Raw genomic sequence first — 16,278 nt, 5'->3', positions numbered from 1 at the left:
GACTGGTACTTTAAATTATTTTTATGTGGATATTTTTGTAACAATGGTGCTACTATCTCTGTTTTCTTCTCTTATAAATTAATGAGCATCTTATCTTTTTCTATTTGTTATACTCTTGCGTTATGTTTTTAGCCATGTTGTGTGCATACATGTGGCATGAGTTAACCTTGCTAGACTTCTTTTTGCACTTACTTTTGTATACTCTTTTTATGATGCCAAAAGGGGGAAGAAAATTGAATTGAGAAGGGGAACAGGTTCTCAGGGGGAATCAAATCATTTTGCAGGGAAAATGTTGAAAATACCTAGTTCTCAGGGGGGACTTCAATTATAAGTTTGTCATCATCAAAAAGGGAAAAACTGTTAAGTTATGTGTCGTTTTGTATTTTGATGATCTAACAAACTTCACATGAGAACCAGATTGAGAACCTGTTATACATCCTCAAAGTGCTCAAGAACACCAAGTCCCATGTCTGGCATAAGTTTCAACAACTTGCGTCAAAGAAACGGTAGAGGGAACAAATGGCTATCAGCTCCTACACTGATAGTACAAGTCAACTCTCTACAGTTGTTAAAGTTGCTGCACTATTTCTCTGCACACGCAACAGTGCAGCAGTCACTTTACAGAGCATGCCTTGTACCGGATAATTGCATACATCATCCCAATGACCTAACTTATATATTACCAACATGAGGCAGAAAAACACATACTTGCAAACCCTAAATCATCAAGTCTCTCTCTCAAGTGTGCTATCGACTTTCAAGTGATTCCAAAGCTTGAAGAATAAAGTAACAACAGAACTAAGGACCAAATCCCAGCATCAAGTTTATCATATGTCATTAGTATTGTTGTATCTTTGTTAGTGTTATCTATTTGTAACTCTTACTCAGCTTACTTAGAAGTATTCTATAGGAGATCATTTGTAAAACCATAAACCTTGTGTTTGTATTTTGGCTAGAGTTAGTCAAAGTGTGTGTTTTGTAATAGAGTTATTACAAAGAGGCTTGTAATAGAGTTATTACAAGTAAGTAAAGGATTAAGAGGTTAATTCCTAGATTACAATAGGTTGTAATCTAAAGTTTGCTCAATTAGTGAAGTTGAAATCCCACGAATGTAGGTCGTGATTTTTAATCCCGTGAGTTGGGATTTTTTCACGTAAAACTCTGATGTGTCTTTTACTTACTGCTGTGTCTGTGTGTTCTGCGAGAATTGATAGAGAACCAGGTTCTCTGTACAGTTTGGTGGACCCTTAGTTTGTGTCAACTAGTAACAAAGTCAATTAAATGTATCACGAGTTTCTATTAAAATTTTGAGACAAATTAAAAGAGTAATATTCAGGGAAAACAAGAAGTATATTCAACAACTAATTCATCATTAATCCAAGGTATGCATTATCTTCAAATCAACACTATATTGCAGATATATGTGAACATTTAAGATGAAAGAAAAATAAATGGAATGTTTATCAATTGGCAGGAGCCTTTAGAGCAACATGAGAGGAAATGAGAGAGATTAGTGTGAAGAGAGTAGCTAATAGAGAAAGGCCCGCAGATATAAAAATCTTGTTGAAGAAACTTGTGGGCTCTAAGTCGGCAACTCGGCTCAATTCCAAGGTAAAACCAAAAGTTGCAGCAGCGCCTGAAACTAGTATATTTGCTATGATCTGCTTCAAATTAACAAGACATAGACAGGAATAAATAAGGTCCCGAAAAAAGAAAAAAGAAAAAAGAAAAAGAGAAAAAGAGAGGTAGAACCATATCAATTCGCGAGGGATTTAACTTATATACATTGATGATAGTGTACTATCAGTATAATCTAGCATGTGACTCCTTAGAGAGCATTGACTCATCAATATTAAATTAACAAAATACATTACAATTCACACTACATTTACATTCTACAATTTAACAAAATATACAATTATGGGCGAGAAGAAGGCAAAAGGCAGAGGTTCATACCATGTCACCAAATAGATCTAACAAACTGACTCCAATGCTTAGCGGCAGTACTGTTTGAAATAGATTATACGCAATTCCCACACCAATGCAACCGAGCATGTAACTGCAATTAGTTACCATATCCAACATATTAAGAAAAAATAATGCAATTACAACAGAAAAAGTAAGGTAGAAAAGAATAGACTATATTTTCAACTAATTACAATCACCTTATCTCTGCATTGCGATCCCTAGCTATATATATTGCTAATCACTAACTAACTTGTCTCTAAACCAGTTAACCAAACGATCCTAAACTTGTCCAAATTAGGATCAAAACGGTCAGTATTAGATTGCTTCTACAAATTAAAATTCTAATTCCTTTATATAAGCAGAACAACAAGAATTACCAAGGGGTGTAAGAGAAAATAAAAAAACTTACATATAAACACGAAAATCAGTAAACTTTGTTTCAAGTTGAACTTCAGTGTAGAAAAGGCTTTCATTGTCGGAGTACTGGGAGCTCATAAGAAGAATGATGAGTGCTCCCACAAGGCATACAAAGGCAACAAGTCTCGCTACCAGTATTACTGATTTACCCATCTTCTCTAATTCCCTCCTGATTATTCGCAAGTATTCTTCCTTGTCCCTCTTTATTTATATAATTTTAGGCACATCAAATTTGTCAACTCCTTGACTTGAGCGTTGAGAGCAATTACTATATCCTATTACGCAGCACGTTCAGTGATTCCAAATTTTTTTTAAAATGAAAACAAAGGTTGGTATTAGATTTTAAAATTTTACACTAACGCATATTTTATCGTTTCTAGGTATAGCGCTAGGTCATAACTCATAAGTCATACGGTTTAATTAGCGCTTGACAACAATTATGCTAGTAAAAATTGTAATGTCGGATGGACTTGCTAAAAAAGTTCTTAACAAGATGTAAACGATGACTATTGAAAAATATGTTTTTTTTTCCTGAATTATCTGTGTTTTTTTGGCATATATATATATATATATATATATATATATATATATATATATATATATATATATATATATATATATATGGTAATTGGTGGTGAATCAAGACTTATTTAAAGTGTGTATTTAATTATGATGAGTGGCCAAATAACTTCGAAGTCAAGCCTCTTTCGAGTTGCTTTAGAAAAACGTACAATCTTCTTAAGAAAAAAAATGCATCAATCGATAGATACAGGATAACAATTATTAGCTTAAAATGTTGTACTCAAAAGTCGTTTCAAAGCTCGTTTTATCTATAGTGAAGCACTTCTGTGGCCGTTCAAGAAAAGCTAAGGTAACGGTTGCTCGTCCAAAATCCCATTAGTGATGAAAAAAAAGGGTGGCAAGGATCTGTATATGTTGTTGATCAGGCCGATTAGAAGGTGCAGAAATAATTAAAACTGAATGCGAAAATAATAAAAAAATATCTTGTAATGTGTATTTAACCAAAAAAAAAAAAGTTATGTTTCTACGAAAGTGTTTACTCAGTTACGGAATCTCAGGTGTCAAAGTTTAGATTTCATATAGATAGAAGACTATCTCATACAACGCTATTGCATATTTCAAAAGAAAGGTTTTGTTTTGGGGCAATTTGTTTATTAATCCTTTGGCAAGCTCTTAGTAAGTGGGGGCAAATAATGCCTTCGATCTTCTCTAGAATGGAAGCTCTCTATTTCTTTCGTTTAATTTATGTCTCATTCAGTTATAGTTTCTCCAAAAATATCATTCCCACACATACACACATATCTATCCATATATTTTCAACTATCTGTATATTCTTAAAAAATCCTGTGTTCGACCTGCAAAAGTCTTATGTATATAAGATAACACCTTCAAGACAACAAGTACTTGAACCAAATGTAACTTCTTTGAAAAATTTTATTTCAATATAATTGTTTTTCTTGACCAATGAATAAAATAACTTTATTTCAATCTACAACGTTGTTGACATACATGATCGAGACATCATAAACCATTTTGTTTTTGTTCATTTCCAATTCCAGGAAATTCCAGCAATGATATGAGTTGTATACTAGAATTCCTTTTCCAGGTATACATCATATAGCCTGTTCATATACTAAATCATTTTTGACCCATATATTACGGCTAGAATATGAAGAGTTTATCTGGAAATTGATAGTAAACAGTTTCTAATATATATGTTGAGCTGATTTGTCATTTGGACGGCTAAACAAACATTTTTCTATTGGCTCTTTAGATGATTCTTTTTTTTTTCTTCTTTTCGTTGCTGGGCAATATGAAAACATAAGTTGTGTTTCTTCCTTAGTTCTTTTTTCTTTAAATATTTTTCATTAGTTCTGACATACTTGAGTTTTCGATTAATTTTTGGTCTTAAAATATGAATATAGACTTTTGATATCTATAGCTAAAATTAGTCACAGAATTTTTTGTTAGCTTTTTCTTCTCTCGTTTTGGTCAGTGAATACTATTGGGATTGAAAGTTCTTACCCGGCCTTTGTGCTTTACTATTTTCTTTCTGAGTCAGTCGTAAAATCTTTTTTTCTTTAATATGGGGAGAGAAAATAGTGCACATGTGGAGGTGTTGCAAATTTAAACTAAATAAATAAGGCTAACATACCTAGGCCCCGCGTGAACGTAAGGTGCATGAATACAAAATGACCGATCTGTCTTGATTGATTTACAGTGTCGATTGGATTTCGAAAAGGAATATGAATGATGTAAACTAAGGGTACACCAAATTGTATACAGAACTTGATTCCCTATTAGTTTCCACAGAATACACATACACATCGGTAAGTAAAAGACACAAAAAAAATTTACGTGGAAAACTCTCAGCTCACGGGATTAAAAACCTCTTAATCCCTCACCTACTTGTAATAACTCTATTACAAGTTTTTTTGTAATAACTCTATTACAAAGCACACACTTTGACTAACTCTAGCCAAAACACAAATACAAGGTTTATGGTTATACAAAAGATCTCCTACAGAAATACTTTTAAGTAAGTTGGGTAGGAGTTATAAATAGATAACACTAACAAAGTTACAACAATACTAAGGATATATGATAGACTTAGTGCTGGGATCTAGTCCTTGATTATGTTGTTGCTTTGTTCTTCAATGACTTGAAAGTGCACACTTGAGAGAGAATTGATGGTTTAGGGTTTTGCAAGTGTCTCCATTTCCCTTGACTCATGTTGGTAATATACAAGTGAGGTCATTGGGATGATGTATGCAATTATCCGGTACAAGGCATGCTCCATAAAGTGACTGCTACACTGTTGCGTGTGTAGAAAATAGTACAGCGACTTTATAGCTGTAGAGAGTTGACTTGTACTATTATGAGAGGAACTGATGGACATTTGTTCCCTTTCCCGTTTCTTTGACTCAAGTTATTGGGACTTGTGCCAGACTTGAGACTTGTTGTTCTTCAGCATTTTGAGAATGTGTAACAGGTTCCTAATCTGTTTCTTATTAAGAAGTTTGTTAGATTATCAAAATATACAAAGGCACGTAACTTAATAAAGAGAGACATGCATTACGATCAATTGTATCCTAAAACTTCAATGCACATTATATTAATCTATTACGTCAAAATAAAACTTTAAGATGAAATTCACTGTCTGTCAAGATTTATCATGTCAAATTATTAAGAAATAAATTATACGTGAAAATATATTTGAGTCCATGAGAACATATGAATTCCTTTTTAATCTTGTGGTTATTAATTTTCCAAACCAAGACATATGAATTTCAGAGGATGTCGCTCTCTTTTTCCCAACTGTGGTCTCTAACTTGGAAGCCAGAACCCTATTTAAGATTGCACATAGTTTCAGTTGGATTTTTTCTTAAAGGGTGTGTATTGGTGGAAAGAAAAGGTATTATATGTGGAATGTTAGTATGCTAATGAAGCATGACGAGTGGAGCAGTGATATAGCGACAAGTGGTATTCTCAATTAATAGAATTAATTGAGCGAGGAAGGCACGGAAGAAACACCCACGAGACAGTTCAGAGAAGAGAACCGGGCCTAACAGTTGTCAAAGAAGAGGCGAAGACGGAATGAATAAGGATCAAAAAGAAGGGAAGATACATGAACCATAAGTGAATAAGGAAGGAGAATCAGAATAGTTATAAGGCATTTATAGCGATAAATATGCTAGTTACGGCTATCTGTGGAAATGGACAATCAATACAAGTAATGCCCATAAATAATCCAAATTATGAGAGAAAACCGTTATGATTGTACACTCCTATATATAAGGCTACAGAATTTTATTTGTAAGGGGAGATTCCAAGTACTATTGAAATACATTCTATACTTCTCTGCTTTATCGATTTTTTCAGCCTGGATTTTAGGAATTGACTATCGTCTCATTCTTTATTTCTCTTTGTCAATTTTCTCTACCGTTTTTATTATTTTCCTAAATATTATTGTAAAAGTGAAGTAAAATTTGGTTATCAATAATCCATTTTCTTCTAAACATAAACTTTGACTAAGAAATCTATTTTTTGGTTAAACAGTGTGTGAATGAAAAATGGAAGAAACACGTTTTGGATTGCACCTCTTCATCTCATCCTTTAATTCAATTATAATTTTAGAGGCTTGGCCTAATTTTTTATACACCAAAAAATTCTGAAATTCCCCTCCCCCCACCCCCCCCCCCTTTTCTGCATTATTTTCCCAAATAAACATAAGTGTCAAGTGTGATTTGCTCCATCTTTTGAGTTCGCTGAAGTTCTGTAATTTCAATTGTCAGTATTATAGTATAGTTTTTTCGTTCTATCGTGGGAGAAATTAATTCATAACCTTGGACAACAGTGAGGAGATTAAATTTCTTAAGGACACACAAGCAACTTGTGGGCTCGAAAATTATTTTATGCTTTGTTCATTGAACTAAAATGTTTCTTTGCTTCTCTAATTTTTTGGTTTTGAATACAGTTTTACCAACAAATTATAAGATGTCCTTCGCTAAAAATTTGTATCAAAAGCTTAAAAATGACAGTTAGTAGCAAAAATTAAAGGTTCTGACTTTTGTTCCTCTTAAAAATCCAAATCAAGGTGTGATACAAACGAAATATCGTGTATGCTCAGAAGAAAGTCTATCAAATTACATGATTTGAAGATTAACTCACCACATCCTTTGTTTTTTTCTCTTGAAAAGAGGAGCACTTAGCCATAAAATTATAAGTAGCCAACCCAATGAAAAATTAAAATAAAAGAGGCAGAGAAACAAAACCCACATATTCAATTCGTTTTCCCAATAAGCTGAAAAAAATTGAGCGAAAAGAAATTGTAAGTTGTTGAAGTAACAAAAATATGCCAAAAATGTAAATAAAGCAGGGATTGTTAACTTAGTAATTTTAGAAGAGAGGATTGCGTAAATTGGCCGCTCTCAGTTAGAGGGGCATTTGCATCTTTACCCAATTTTGGGGTCACAATTGAAATTATACTCATTTTGTACAAAACTTTGCAAGTCTACCCACTTTAAATCAACTTGACTTATTCTAAAGTTGAAAAAAGAATTAGTCTGAAGTGCATTGCACTTCAAACAAATTAAGTTTAAAGTACAAAAATTGCACTTAAGATGCACCCAAATAGGTTTGAAGTACAACCAATATTTTCATACACTTAAGGCCTAATAGGTCTGAAGTGAAAAAATTGCACTTCAGACATAAGGCCAAATAGGTTTGAAGTGCAACCAATATTTTATGCACTTAAGGCCAAATAAGTTTGAAGTGCAAATTGCTCAAAAATATAAATTTGTTTTTCGAATTTCAACAATCCAATACCCGATTTATTAACACCTAAATCTACTCCATATGAGCTTAAATTTAAAACATAACATCCAAATATCATCAAAAACGAACTTTAATAATCAATTTGTCAAAACAGCAAATAAATCTAACAAACCTATTTTGCAACTAAGAAGAAGAACAACAACAACAAACCCTAAGCAATAGTAAAAAATAAAGCACCCACTAATATAAAACTCCATAAACCACCATAAAACATGTTCACAAATATCATATAAATTCATTGTCACCTTTAGAAGAAAAAGGCCTGAAGTCATCTATACTTTGGGTATTAGTTAAAAAAATTAAGAAAAAGTAAATACATATCAAATAGGGACAACCAAATAGGAAGCCCATAAAATTCTTACTAGTTAGAGTCCTACTATCACAATAAAATGCTGCCGAGTAAGATATTAAAAATAACATAACTTTTGGGACTTGGAAACTCAGGCACTTGAATATAATCTCAGTAGTTAAAAGAGGTAAAAATTCATCGAAGTATATAAGCTATCCAGCAAATATTACCTTAAATTAAAATAAATAAATTTAATGACCTCCAGTGCTATACTGCTATCTCTTCTTCAAAAAACTAGGGCCATATGTCGACAATTTAACTCGGGAGGTAGGGATAGCAATGGGGCGGGCGGCGCGGGACGGGTTTAACCTTATGCGGGTGCGATGCGGGTTGAAATAAGTTTTTGAAGATATAATGCGGGGCGGGGCGGTTACGTTTTTGGGATGATACTGCTGCGGGTTTATGCGGTTGTTGCTACATTTGAAGGAATATAAGTCTACTAATTCCACCCTTCCATTCTTTGTGCATTAAAATTTTTCTTTTGCTTTGTAAATTCTCTTTTTTTAAGAATAACTTCCTTCTCTAAATTTTCGTAACTATTCTTATGAACCTGTATTTTGTGATCCATGAATCATTAACGAGTTCTATTTTCCCATCCCAGTGGGAGGTAAATTTGCTTTAAGCGGATCAGCACACTCTCGGATTGCCTTCTTCCTCACGGAGGATGGCCAAAACGCATTTAGTTCATCAAAATGGGTATTATTAGAATCAAGAATCATCTTCTTAAGAGATCCAGCAATTCGCAGTAACGGCAAAGCAAGTTCATAATCACTTGTAGTCCCAATAAAACCAACAATCTTCACCACCTTCAGACGTTTATGACAAAATGTCATCGCTTCTTGTGCTATACAATCAGCAGCGCGCGCTTTGCACATCAGGAATGCTATAATCACTAGCTATATAATCACTAGCCATATAATCAATACCTATATTTCTTAAAAACTCTGTTGTCAGTTCCAATTCAAACGTTTTGACTTGTTTTCCTATTGCAAAATCAATCCAGGCATCAATAGTAAAGTGAATTTTGTATTTCTGTTCTTCTGCATGAGAAACAAGGTAGACAAAACAAACTTTGAACTGCTCTATAGATGCAGCCTGATGCAATTTCAAGACTTGATGGATTGAAGTTATAAACCTCTCCATTAGTGGCATCTCATATGTATTCTCACTATAGAATTCAAGACTGCAAGCTGTATGCTTCCATAAATATCTCCATGGCCGTGAGAGAAGAGATGTCCTTGCTGCCTCATGGAAGTTCAAACGGGAAAGGATAGCTATAAGCAACTCATCGGGAAACTTGTCAATCTTGCACTTAAAACGATTCTGTGGCACCAAAAAAAGAAACCCCTTTGAGTTGTTTTGCTTAAAATTAATTAGAAAAAGAACTGGGGGCTTTAATGGCATCTTACTTTCTGACGCTTGATACAACGATGAAGAGGCATCACGCCCTCCATCTTACTTCATTCAACGCACTGTTGACAAAAAGGGATAACTACTGTCATTCAAACAAACTATTTTGCTCATATTTGCCTCCATCAACACAATCAAATATAACCACAAGCTCTAATACCACTTTGTTGGAAAGAAACAAGCAATATCAAATTGCACGACTAGGCAAATAGCAGAAACAACCTAAATCTAAATTTTTCCAATCTACTTGAAACAAGAGAAGACACTAAATTGGCAGAAATAATAATACGGGTAGCAACTATACCACAAGCAAACGAAAATTAACAAGGCAAAAGTAATCAAGATATGAGACACCAAATTTACGTGGAAAACCTCTTCACGTGAAAAGGTAAAAAAATCACGGGACCAAATGCCTTCAAAGCTCCACTAAATCAACCAACAAGAGTTACAAAAGTTCTCTAAATTGGTAACAAATCAAATGCCAAACCAAGTGCAACAATACAAAAATGATAGCACCAAAACAATTGAAGAAATGAGAGAAATCACCTCAAAATGAGCTATTGTTCATGTCTCCAAATCCAATCTTCACCGTTGAACTCCAAGAACCATATGTTTAGCACTTTCAGTTCATATTTGAGCACGATCCAACGGTTAACAAGTTGGAAAATACTAATTGAATCGGATTGCCTGAGCAAATATGTTCTGGAGCAAAAGAACACACTTTTCTCTCTCATAAGGCTTTAAAAATAGTTGCCCCCTTATGTTTTCTCTCTTGTTATATTTCTAACCTAAAATAGATCATATTTATATGTCTTGATATTTGTGGGCTATAGGTCAAAGTGGGCTAGGTCCAAAAGGTATTTTATTTATACACATAGGAAGAGAAAAAGCCCAAAAAACCCAATAATTCTCCCCCTCCCGACTATGTGGAGCAGACCGCAATCTCGGTGATCATGAAATAGTCTTCAAACTTCCCTCTTAGCAGATATTTAGTCAACATATCCGAACCATTATCATCGGTGCAAATCTTCTCAAGTCAAGTAACTTGGAATCCAACACATCTCCAATCTAATGATATCTCACATCAATATGTTTAGGCCTACCATGAAATGTAGAGTTCTTGCCAAGAAGAATTGCACTTTAAATATCACAATAAAACACATACCTCTCTTGAGAAAAGCCAAGTTCCCCCAATACTCTCTTCATCCAGAGCAACTCTTTACAAGCCTCAACAGAAGCAATAAGCTCACCTTCTGTAGTAGATAGAGCAACACATTTTTGTAACCTAGATTTTAAACGGTAGGTTTTGATGTGACTTCTGGATGAGTTAGTTACGATTTGTGATCTAGATGTTCCACCTGTATGGGGAGTTCGTTACGTGTTATGATTTTATCGTGCGGAATTGAATTAGTGGAAGGTTTCGATTGGTATAATGTACATTTTACTTGTGATTTAGAGTTGAGGGTGAGATTCTCGCATTTTCATGTGGTTTGAAATGTTTGAACTGGGCTACGTGTCGCGGTGGAGTTATATTGAGATGAGATCCTTGTGATTGGTTCATATGTTTTGGTCATCCCTTGTGGAATTGATTCGTAAGTGTGGTACCGATAGGGAGTTGTGCCTGTCGGGCTTGTTCTATAGTTCTCTCATGTGTTTCTCTTTGCATATTTAGTCATATTCGTGTTGTACTTATTGGGTTTTAGCTTACGAGGTGTGTGCCTAGGTGACGTTAAATATGACTTGTTGATTCGAGTGAATGGTTATGAGGTCTTTGTGTTTCTTTCATCGTTGTCAGTGTTTTGAAGGTTTAGAACATGGTTCTAGCTGATATGAGGTTAATTGCCGGTGCTGGATTTGATTATGGGCAACTATTATGATCAGAGGTGTTATTATGGGCATATGTGTGAGGTGTTATGTCGTGTGGTTGTACCTCATAGGTGTAGACATGAGTTGTTGTAGCTGGTTGAGGCTAATACCGTGTGTTGATGTGGGAATCGGGCCTTTTGAAAATGATCGAATGGTGAGAAATTTGGTTCTAAGGTTTACCAGTGTGGGTGGAAGCAATAATTTTGAGTTGAGATGGTGTTCTTGGACCTATATGGATTGGGGTGGGATCACCCGCGAGTATATGTATGGTGAGTACATTGAATGATTTGATGACTTCGGAATGGTTCTTGGTACGTTCGAGGACGAATGTTTGTTTAAGAGGGGGAGTATGTAACGACCCGATCGATCATTTTGAGAATTAGCGCTCTGTTCGATGGCTTAAGGTCTCGAGTAGCTCCGTATTGTGTATTATTACTTGCGTGTGTGGTTGAATTCGGCTTTCGGATGATTCGGGATTGATTTAGAGGGGTGATTCTTATTTTAGAAGTTTAAGCGATAAGAGTTGACCGGAGTTTGACTTTTGTGTAGACGACTCTGGAATATTATTTTGATGATTCCAATAGCTTTGTATTGTGATTTTGGACTTAGGCATGTGGCCAGATTTGGATTTAGAAGTCCGTAGGTTAATTTGATGCATTTCGGCAAAAATTGGAAGGTTTAGAGGTTTGACCGGGAGTTGACCTTGTTGATATTAGGTTCGGATTTCAATTACAGGAGTTGGTATAGCTCCGTTGTGTCATTTGGAACTTGGATGCATAGTTTGACGTCATTCCGGGTTGATTTTATATGCTTTGGTGCGAGTTGTAGAATTTGAAAGTTCATAAGTTTATTAAGTTCGATTTGTGGTGACATTCGTAGTTTTGATATTGTTTGATGTGATTTGAGGCATCAAGTAGGTCCGCATTATATTATGGAACTTGGTGGTATGTTCGGACGGGGACCTGGGGGTCCCGGGTGTGTTTCGAACGAGTTTCGGATCAATTAGATCATTTGGGTTAGGCTGGTTTGGGCAGAGTTCTGGTGCGGCCGAACCTGCGGACCACTTGGCGCAGGTGAGATGGTCACAGGAGTGAAGCTGAAGGCGCAGAAGCGAGATGGCTAGGAGTTGGGGTATTGCGCATCTGCGATGTCATTCCTACAGATGCGGCTTCGCAGGCTCGAGTTGGTACGCGCAAGTGTGGACGTGAGCTAGGTTGCAAGTCTTCGCAGGTGCGGAGTATTGTCGCAAAAGCGACTACGCAGGTGCGCATCATGGTTCGTAGAAGTGATACCGCAGATGCAGTGTGTTGGACGCAAGTGCAATCAATTGTATTGTTTTGTTGTTTGTGCATCTGCGATGAATATTCCACAGATACGGCTTCGCATATGCGATTCTGAGTCCACAAAATCGGAAGTGCTGGCCAGAAAGGTTATAAGTCGAGGGTTTGGCTATTTTTATCATATCTTGAGTTTTAGACCTTGGATTTGAGCGATTTTTGAAGGGTTCTTAACATGTTGGATTGGGGTAAGTGTTCTTTATCTGAATTAATTATATTTCATGATTTCAAATTTATTTTTATCATTTAAATTAGTGAATTGAATGAAAGAAAATGGAAATTTATGTAAAATCTTTCAAAAATGTAAAATGAGGAATTGAAGGACGATTTGATATCGAAATTTGATAATTTTGGTATGCTTGGACTCGTATCGGAATGTGTGTTCGAATTTTATAAATTTTATTGGGTTTCGAGGTACGGGCATGGGGTTGATATTTTAGGTTGACTTTTTAGTTTTAATTAAAGACCGAAGCTTTATTATCCAAAATTATTTCCTATGGGTTTTATTTATGATATGAAGTTAGTTTGGCTAGATTTGAGCCGTCCGGAGGTTATTTCACATGAGAAGGTCATTTTAGAGTATTGGTTTAGCTTCTTGGAGGTAAGTATCTTGCCTAACTTTGTGTGGGGGAACTACCCCTTAGGATTTGAGTCGTTTGTGCTATTTGTGTTATGTGAAAGTCGTGTACGCGAAGTGACGAGTACGTACTAGGGCTTGTATGTGGAAATTTACTGGTCTAGACTCTTGGGCATCTTTTATGTACTTGTTTGGAATTGTTAGCACATGTTACATCTTTTATTCGTCATGTCTGCTATCACATGCTTTATTTGAAGTTGTCGTTACATGTCACATTCTTTACTTGTCGAGTTTGCTCTTATGTGCTTTATTTGGAGTTGTTACCACTTTTACCATTACGTGATTTCTTTTATTGTTAAGTTGCTCTTCGTTGAGATTATTGTTACATGATATACCTTGTTGCCGGTTTATTCTCATGCCTTTAGACGTAGTATTAGCTCGTGTCATCTCTTTCATTGCTAGATTAATTCATATACTAAAATTCGGAGTTTGCCATTTCATGAAGATACTTTTACTATTGAGTTTATCCTTAAATTATTAATTGGAATTGAAGTTATCGAGAGTCGTTACTCTATTTTAATTGAAGTTGTGTTTAAAGAGGTGTTGTTCCTTGTTGAGTTACTTTTCCCTTCATTTTGTTGTTATTGAGATCCTATATACTTTGTGTTGAGCCGTAGGCTATGTGTTGTGAAAATATTGGTATCGTTGAATCCTTGGAAAGGTTGTGGCCTACGGGCACTTATGATATGAGTGATATGTTGTGTTGTTGTGATGATAGCACATGTGAGTTGTTGTGTGGTTTGGTTGTTGTTATGCGGAGTATAAGGGTGGAATCTCACCGTTGTTGTTATGCGAAGTATAAAGGTGACATTTCACCGTTGTTGTTATACGGGGCATAAGGGTGGCATCTCATTGTTGTTAAATGTACGGAGTGATACGGGTGGCTATTATGTTCTTGTTCGGGCGGAGTGATAAGGGTGGCTATTACACGGAGTGATGGGGGTGGCTATTACATGGAGTGATACGGGTAGCTATCGGAGGGATAAGGGTGGCAATGTCAGGGATGATGTATGATGTCTTGGGGACATTATGTTGGTGATTTTCGTGTGCTGGTGTGTTTTTTCCTTGTCTATGACCTACACCTTGCGTGACTTGTTTTGTTTCTTCGTTGAACTACTCGATGTCGCTGATGTTACTTGTTGACTTGGGCTGTAGTAGTATGCCCGCACAAGCATACACTGTAGCATGCTACTTGTACTAGCTCAAGAGTATGAAACATGGCATTTATTGATCATGACCATTTGTTCTTGTCCCATTTTTATATTGCTATTGAGCATGTGACCATGTCGGGCAGATTATGATTGTGAGCATATGATCATGCCGGACGGATTGTGATTGTTAGTTTGTGATCATGCCGGGCGGATTGTGATTGTGAGCCTGTGACTATGCCGGGCGGATTTCGATTGTGAGCTTGTGACTATGCCGGGCAGATTGTGATTTTTGGCACCTGAGTTGTCTGTGCGGTTGTTATTCGAGATGTGGGCACGAGGTGCCGTGAGTATGTGATGGTGGGTTGAGACCCGTGACTTATGACTATGAGATGAGGTAGCACAGAGTGATCTTGTTGTGAAACTTGTGTTAGAATGACTTGATTAATCGGTTGCCCTTTGTGTTCCTTATTTGTTTTTAATGATACTTCACAGTGTTCTTATTGCTTTACTTCCTATATCACATGTGGATTTTGTCGCCATTTACTGATTTTTACTTTCCATTTGTAGCTTTATACTTCTATACTACACATATTATCTTGTCTAGTGAGTGTCTTGACTTGTACCTCGTCACTACTTTACCGAGGTTAGTCTTGATACTTACTGGGTATTGACCGTGGTGTACTCATACTACACTTCTGCACATTTTTGTGCAGAGCCAGGTATTAGAGATATTAGAGTTAGCTTGTTGATCGTGAGGATTCAAGGTAGAGTTGCTTGGTCATCGCAGTCCTTTGGAGTCTCTTCCTTACATTGTATAGTCAGTTTACCATTTGAACAGTATTGCATTTCAATCCTTGAGATCATTCCACTTATTTAACTAGAGTTCATAACTCTGTACTACCAGCCTTGGGAAGTTATTATGATTATTTCTGCATAGCTTATTCTGCTTTTGTCTCGCCACTTATATTAAACTATGTTTCAAGTTGTCATTGTTAAGAACTGGCTTAATCATTGTTAGTAATCAGCTTACCTAGTCTTAGAGACTAGGTGCCATCACAACATCCTACGGAGGGAAATTGGGGTCATGACACCATCATTCAAATAGACAATCACCACAATCAAATATAACCAAAAGTTCTGATGCTACTTTGTTAAGATCGAAATAATCAGGTGTCACGCGGAAGGTAGTAGCGCAAACCTTGAACAACGATAAATCAGACAACAAAAGAAAAAATATACCAAAAGCGACACAAATATTTAACGTGGTTCGATCAATTGACCTACGTTCACGACGGAGATGAGCAATCCACTATATAAAGAGAGTACAAAATATCGAGAGAACAACCTCACAAAGAGGCAAACACAAGTGGCACACTAACACTTATCCCAAAAAGTTCTGCTCCTAAACAAAACTCTTAAACCCCTTATGCTACATTGTGGATGCTTTTGAATGGGAAGGAAGGATCCTCAATTTATACAAGTCTAAAACCTTTTCCTCCAAGAAAAAGGACTAGCCAAATATGGAAGAATTATATTTTTTTTTTCGTAAAAGGAAAAATCAAATATGATAAATATGTTGCCCATCCTTCAAGAAATAGGAGAATCAAATATGGTAAGAAAATCAGGACAAACACCTAACAAGGGGGACTTCAATAAAATTGAAAAAAGAATCCCCACGATAATATATTTTATATTATTGAAGTTGAACTGCTTTCCTACTCAAATAATATTTTTTTATTACTAATTTTTCATGTAATATTGAAAAATATACCCCATTATTAAGAA

General features: G+C 35.7%; 1 protein-coding gene across 1 annotated transcript; it reads right to left on the bottom strand.

Annotated features, from left to right (window-relative positions):
• Positions 1-1,344: 1,344 nt before the first annotated feature.
• On the bottom strand, positions 1,345-2,602 carry LOC104106546 (CASP-like protein 4D1). Its single transcript, XM_009615112.4, has 3 exons — positions 2,378-2,602; positions 1,957-2,059; positions 1,345-1,661 (listed from the first exon to the last, which is right to left on the bottom strand). Exons 1-3 carry the CDS (start codon positions 2,536-2,538, stop codon positions 1,464-1,466), a joined length of 462 nt encoding a protein of 153 aa, XP_009613407.1. The 5' UTR covers positions 2,539-2,602; the 3' UTR covers positions 1,345-1,463.
• Positions 2,603-16,278: the final 13,676 nt, after the last annotated feature.

This window comes from Nicotiana tomentosiformis, chromosome 5 (genome assembly GCF_000390325.3).
Source record: "Nicotiana tomentosiformis chromosome 5, ASM39032v3, whole genome shotgun sequence".
NCBI classification, from domain to species: domain Eukaryota; kingdom Viridiplantae; phylum Streptophyta; class Magnoliopsida; order Solanales; family Solanaceae; genus Nicotiana; species Nicotiana tomentosiformis.
This window is presented reverse-complemented; position numbering and strand designations above follow the sequence as displayed.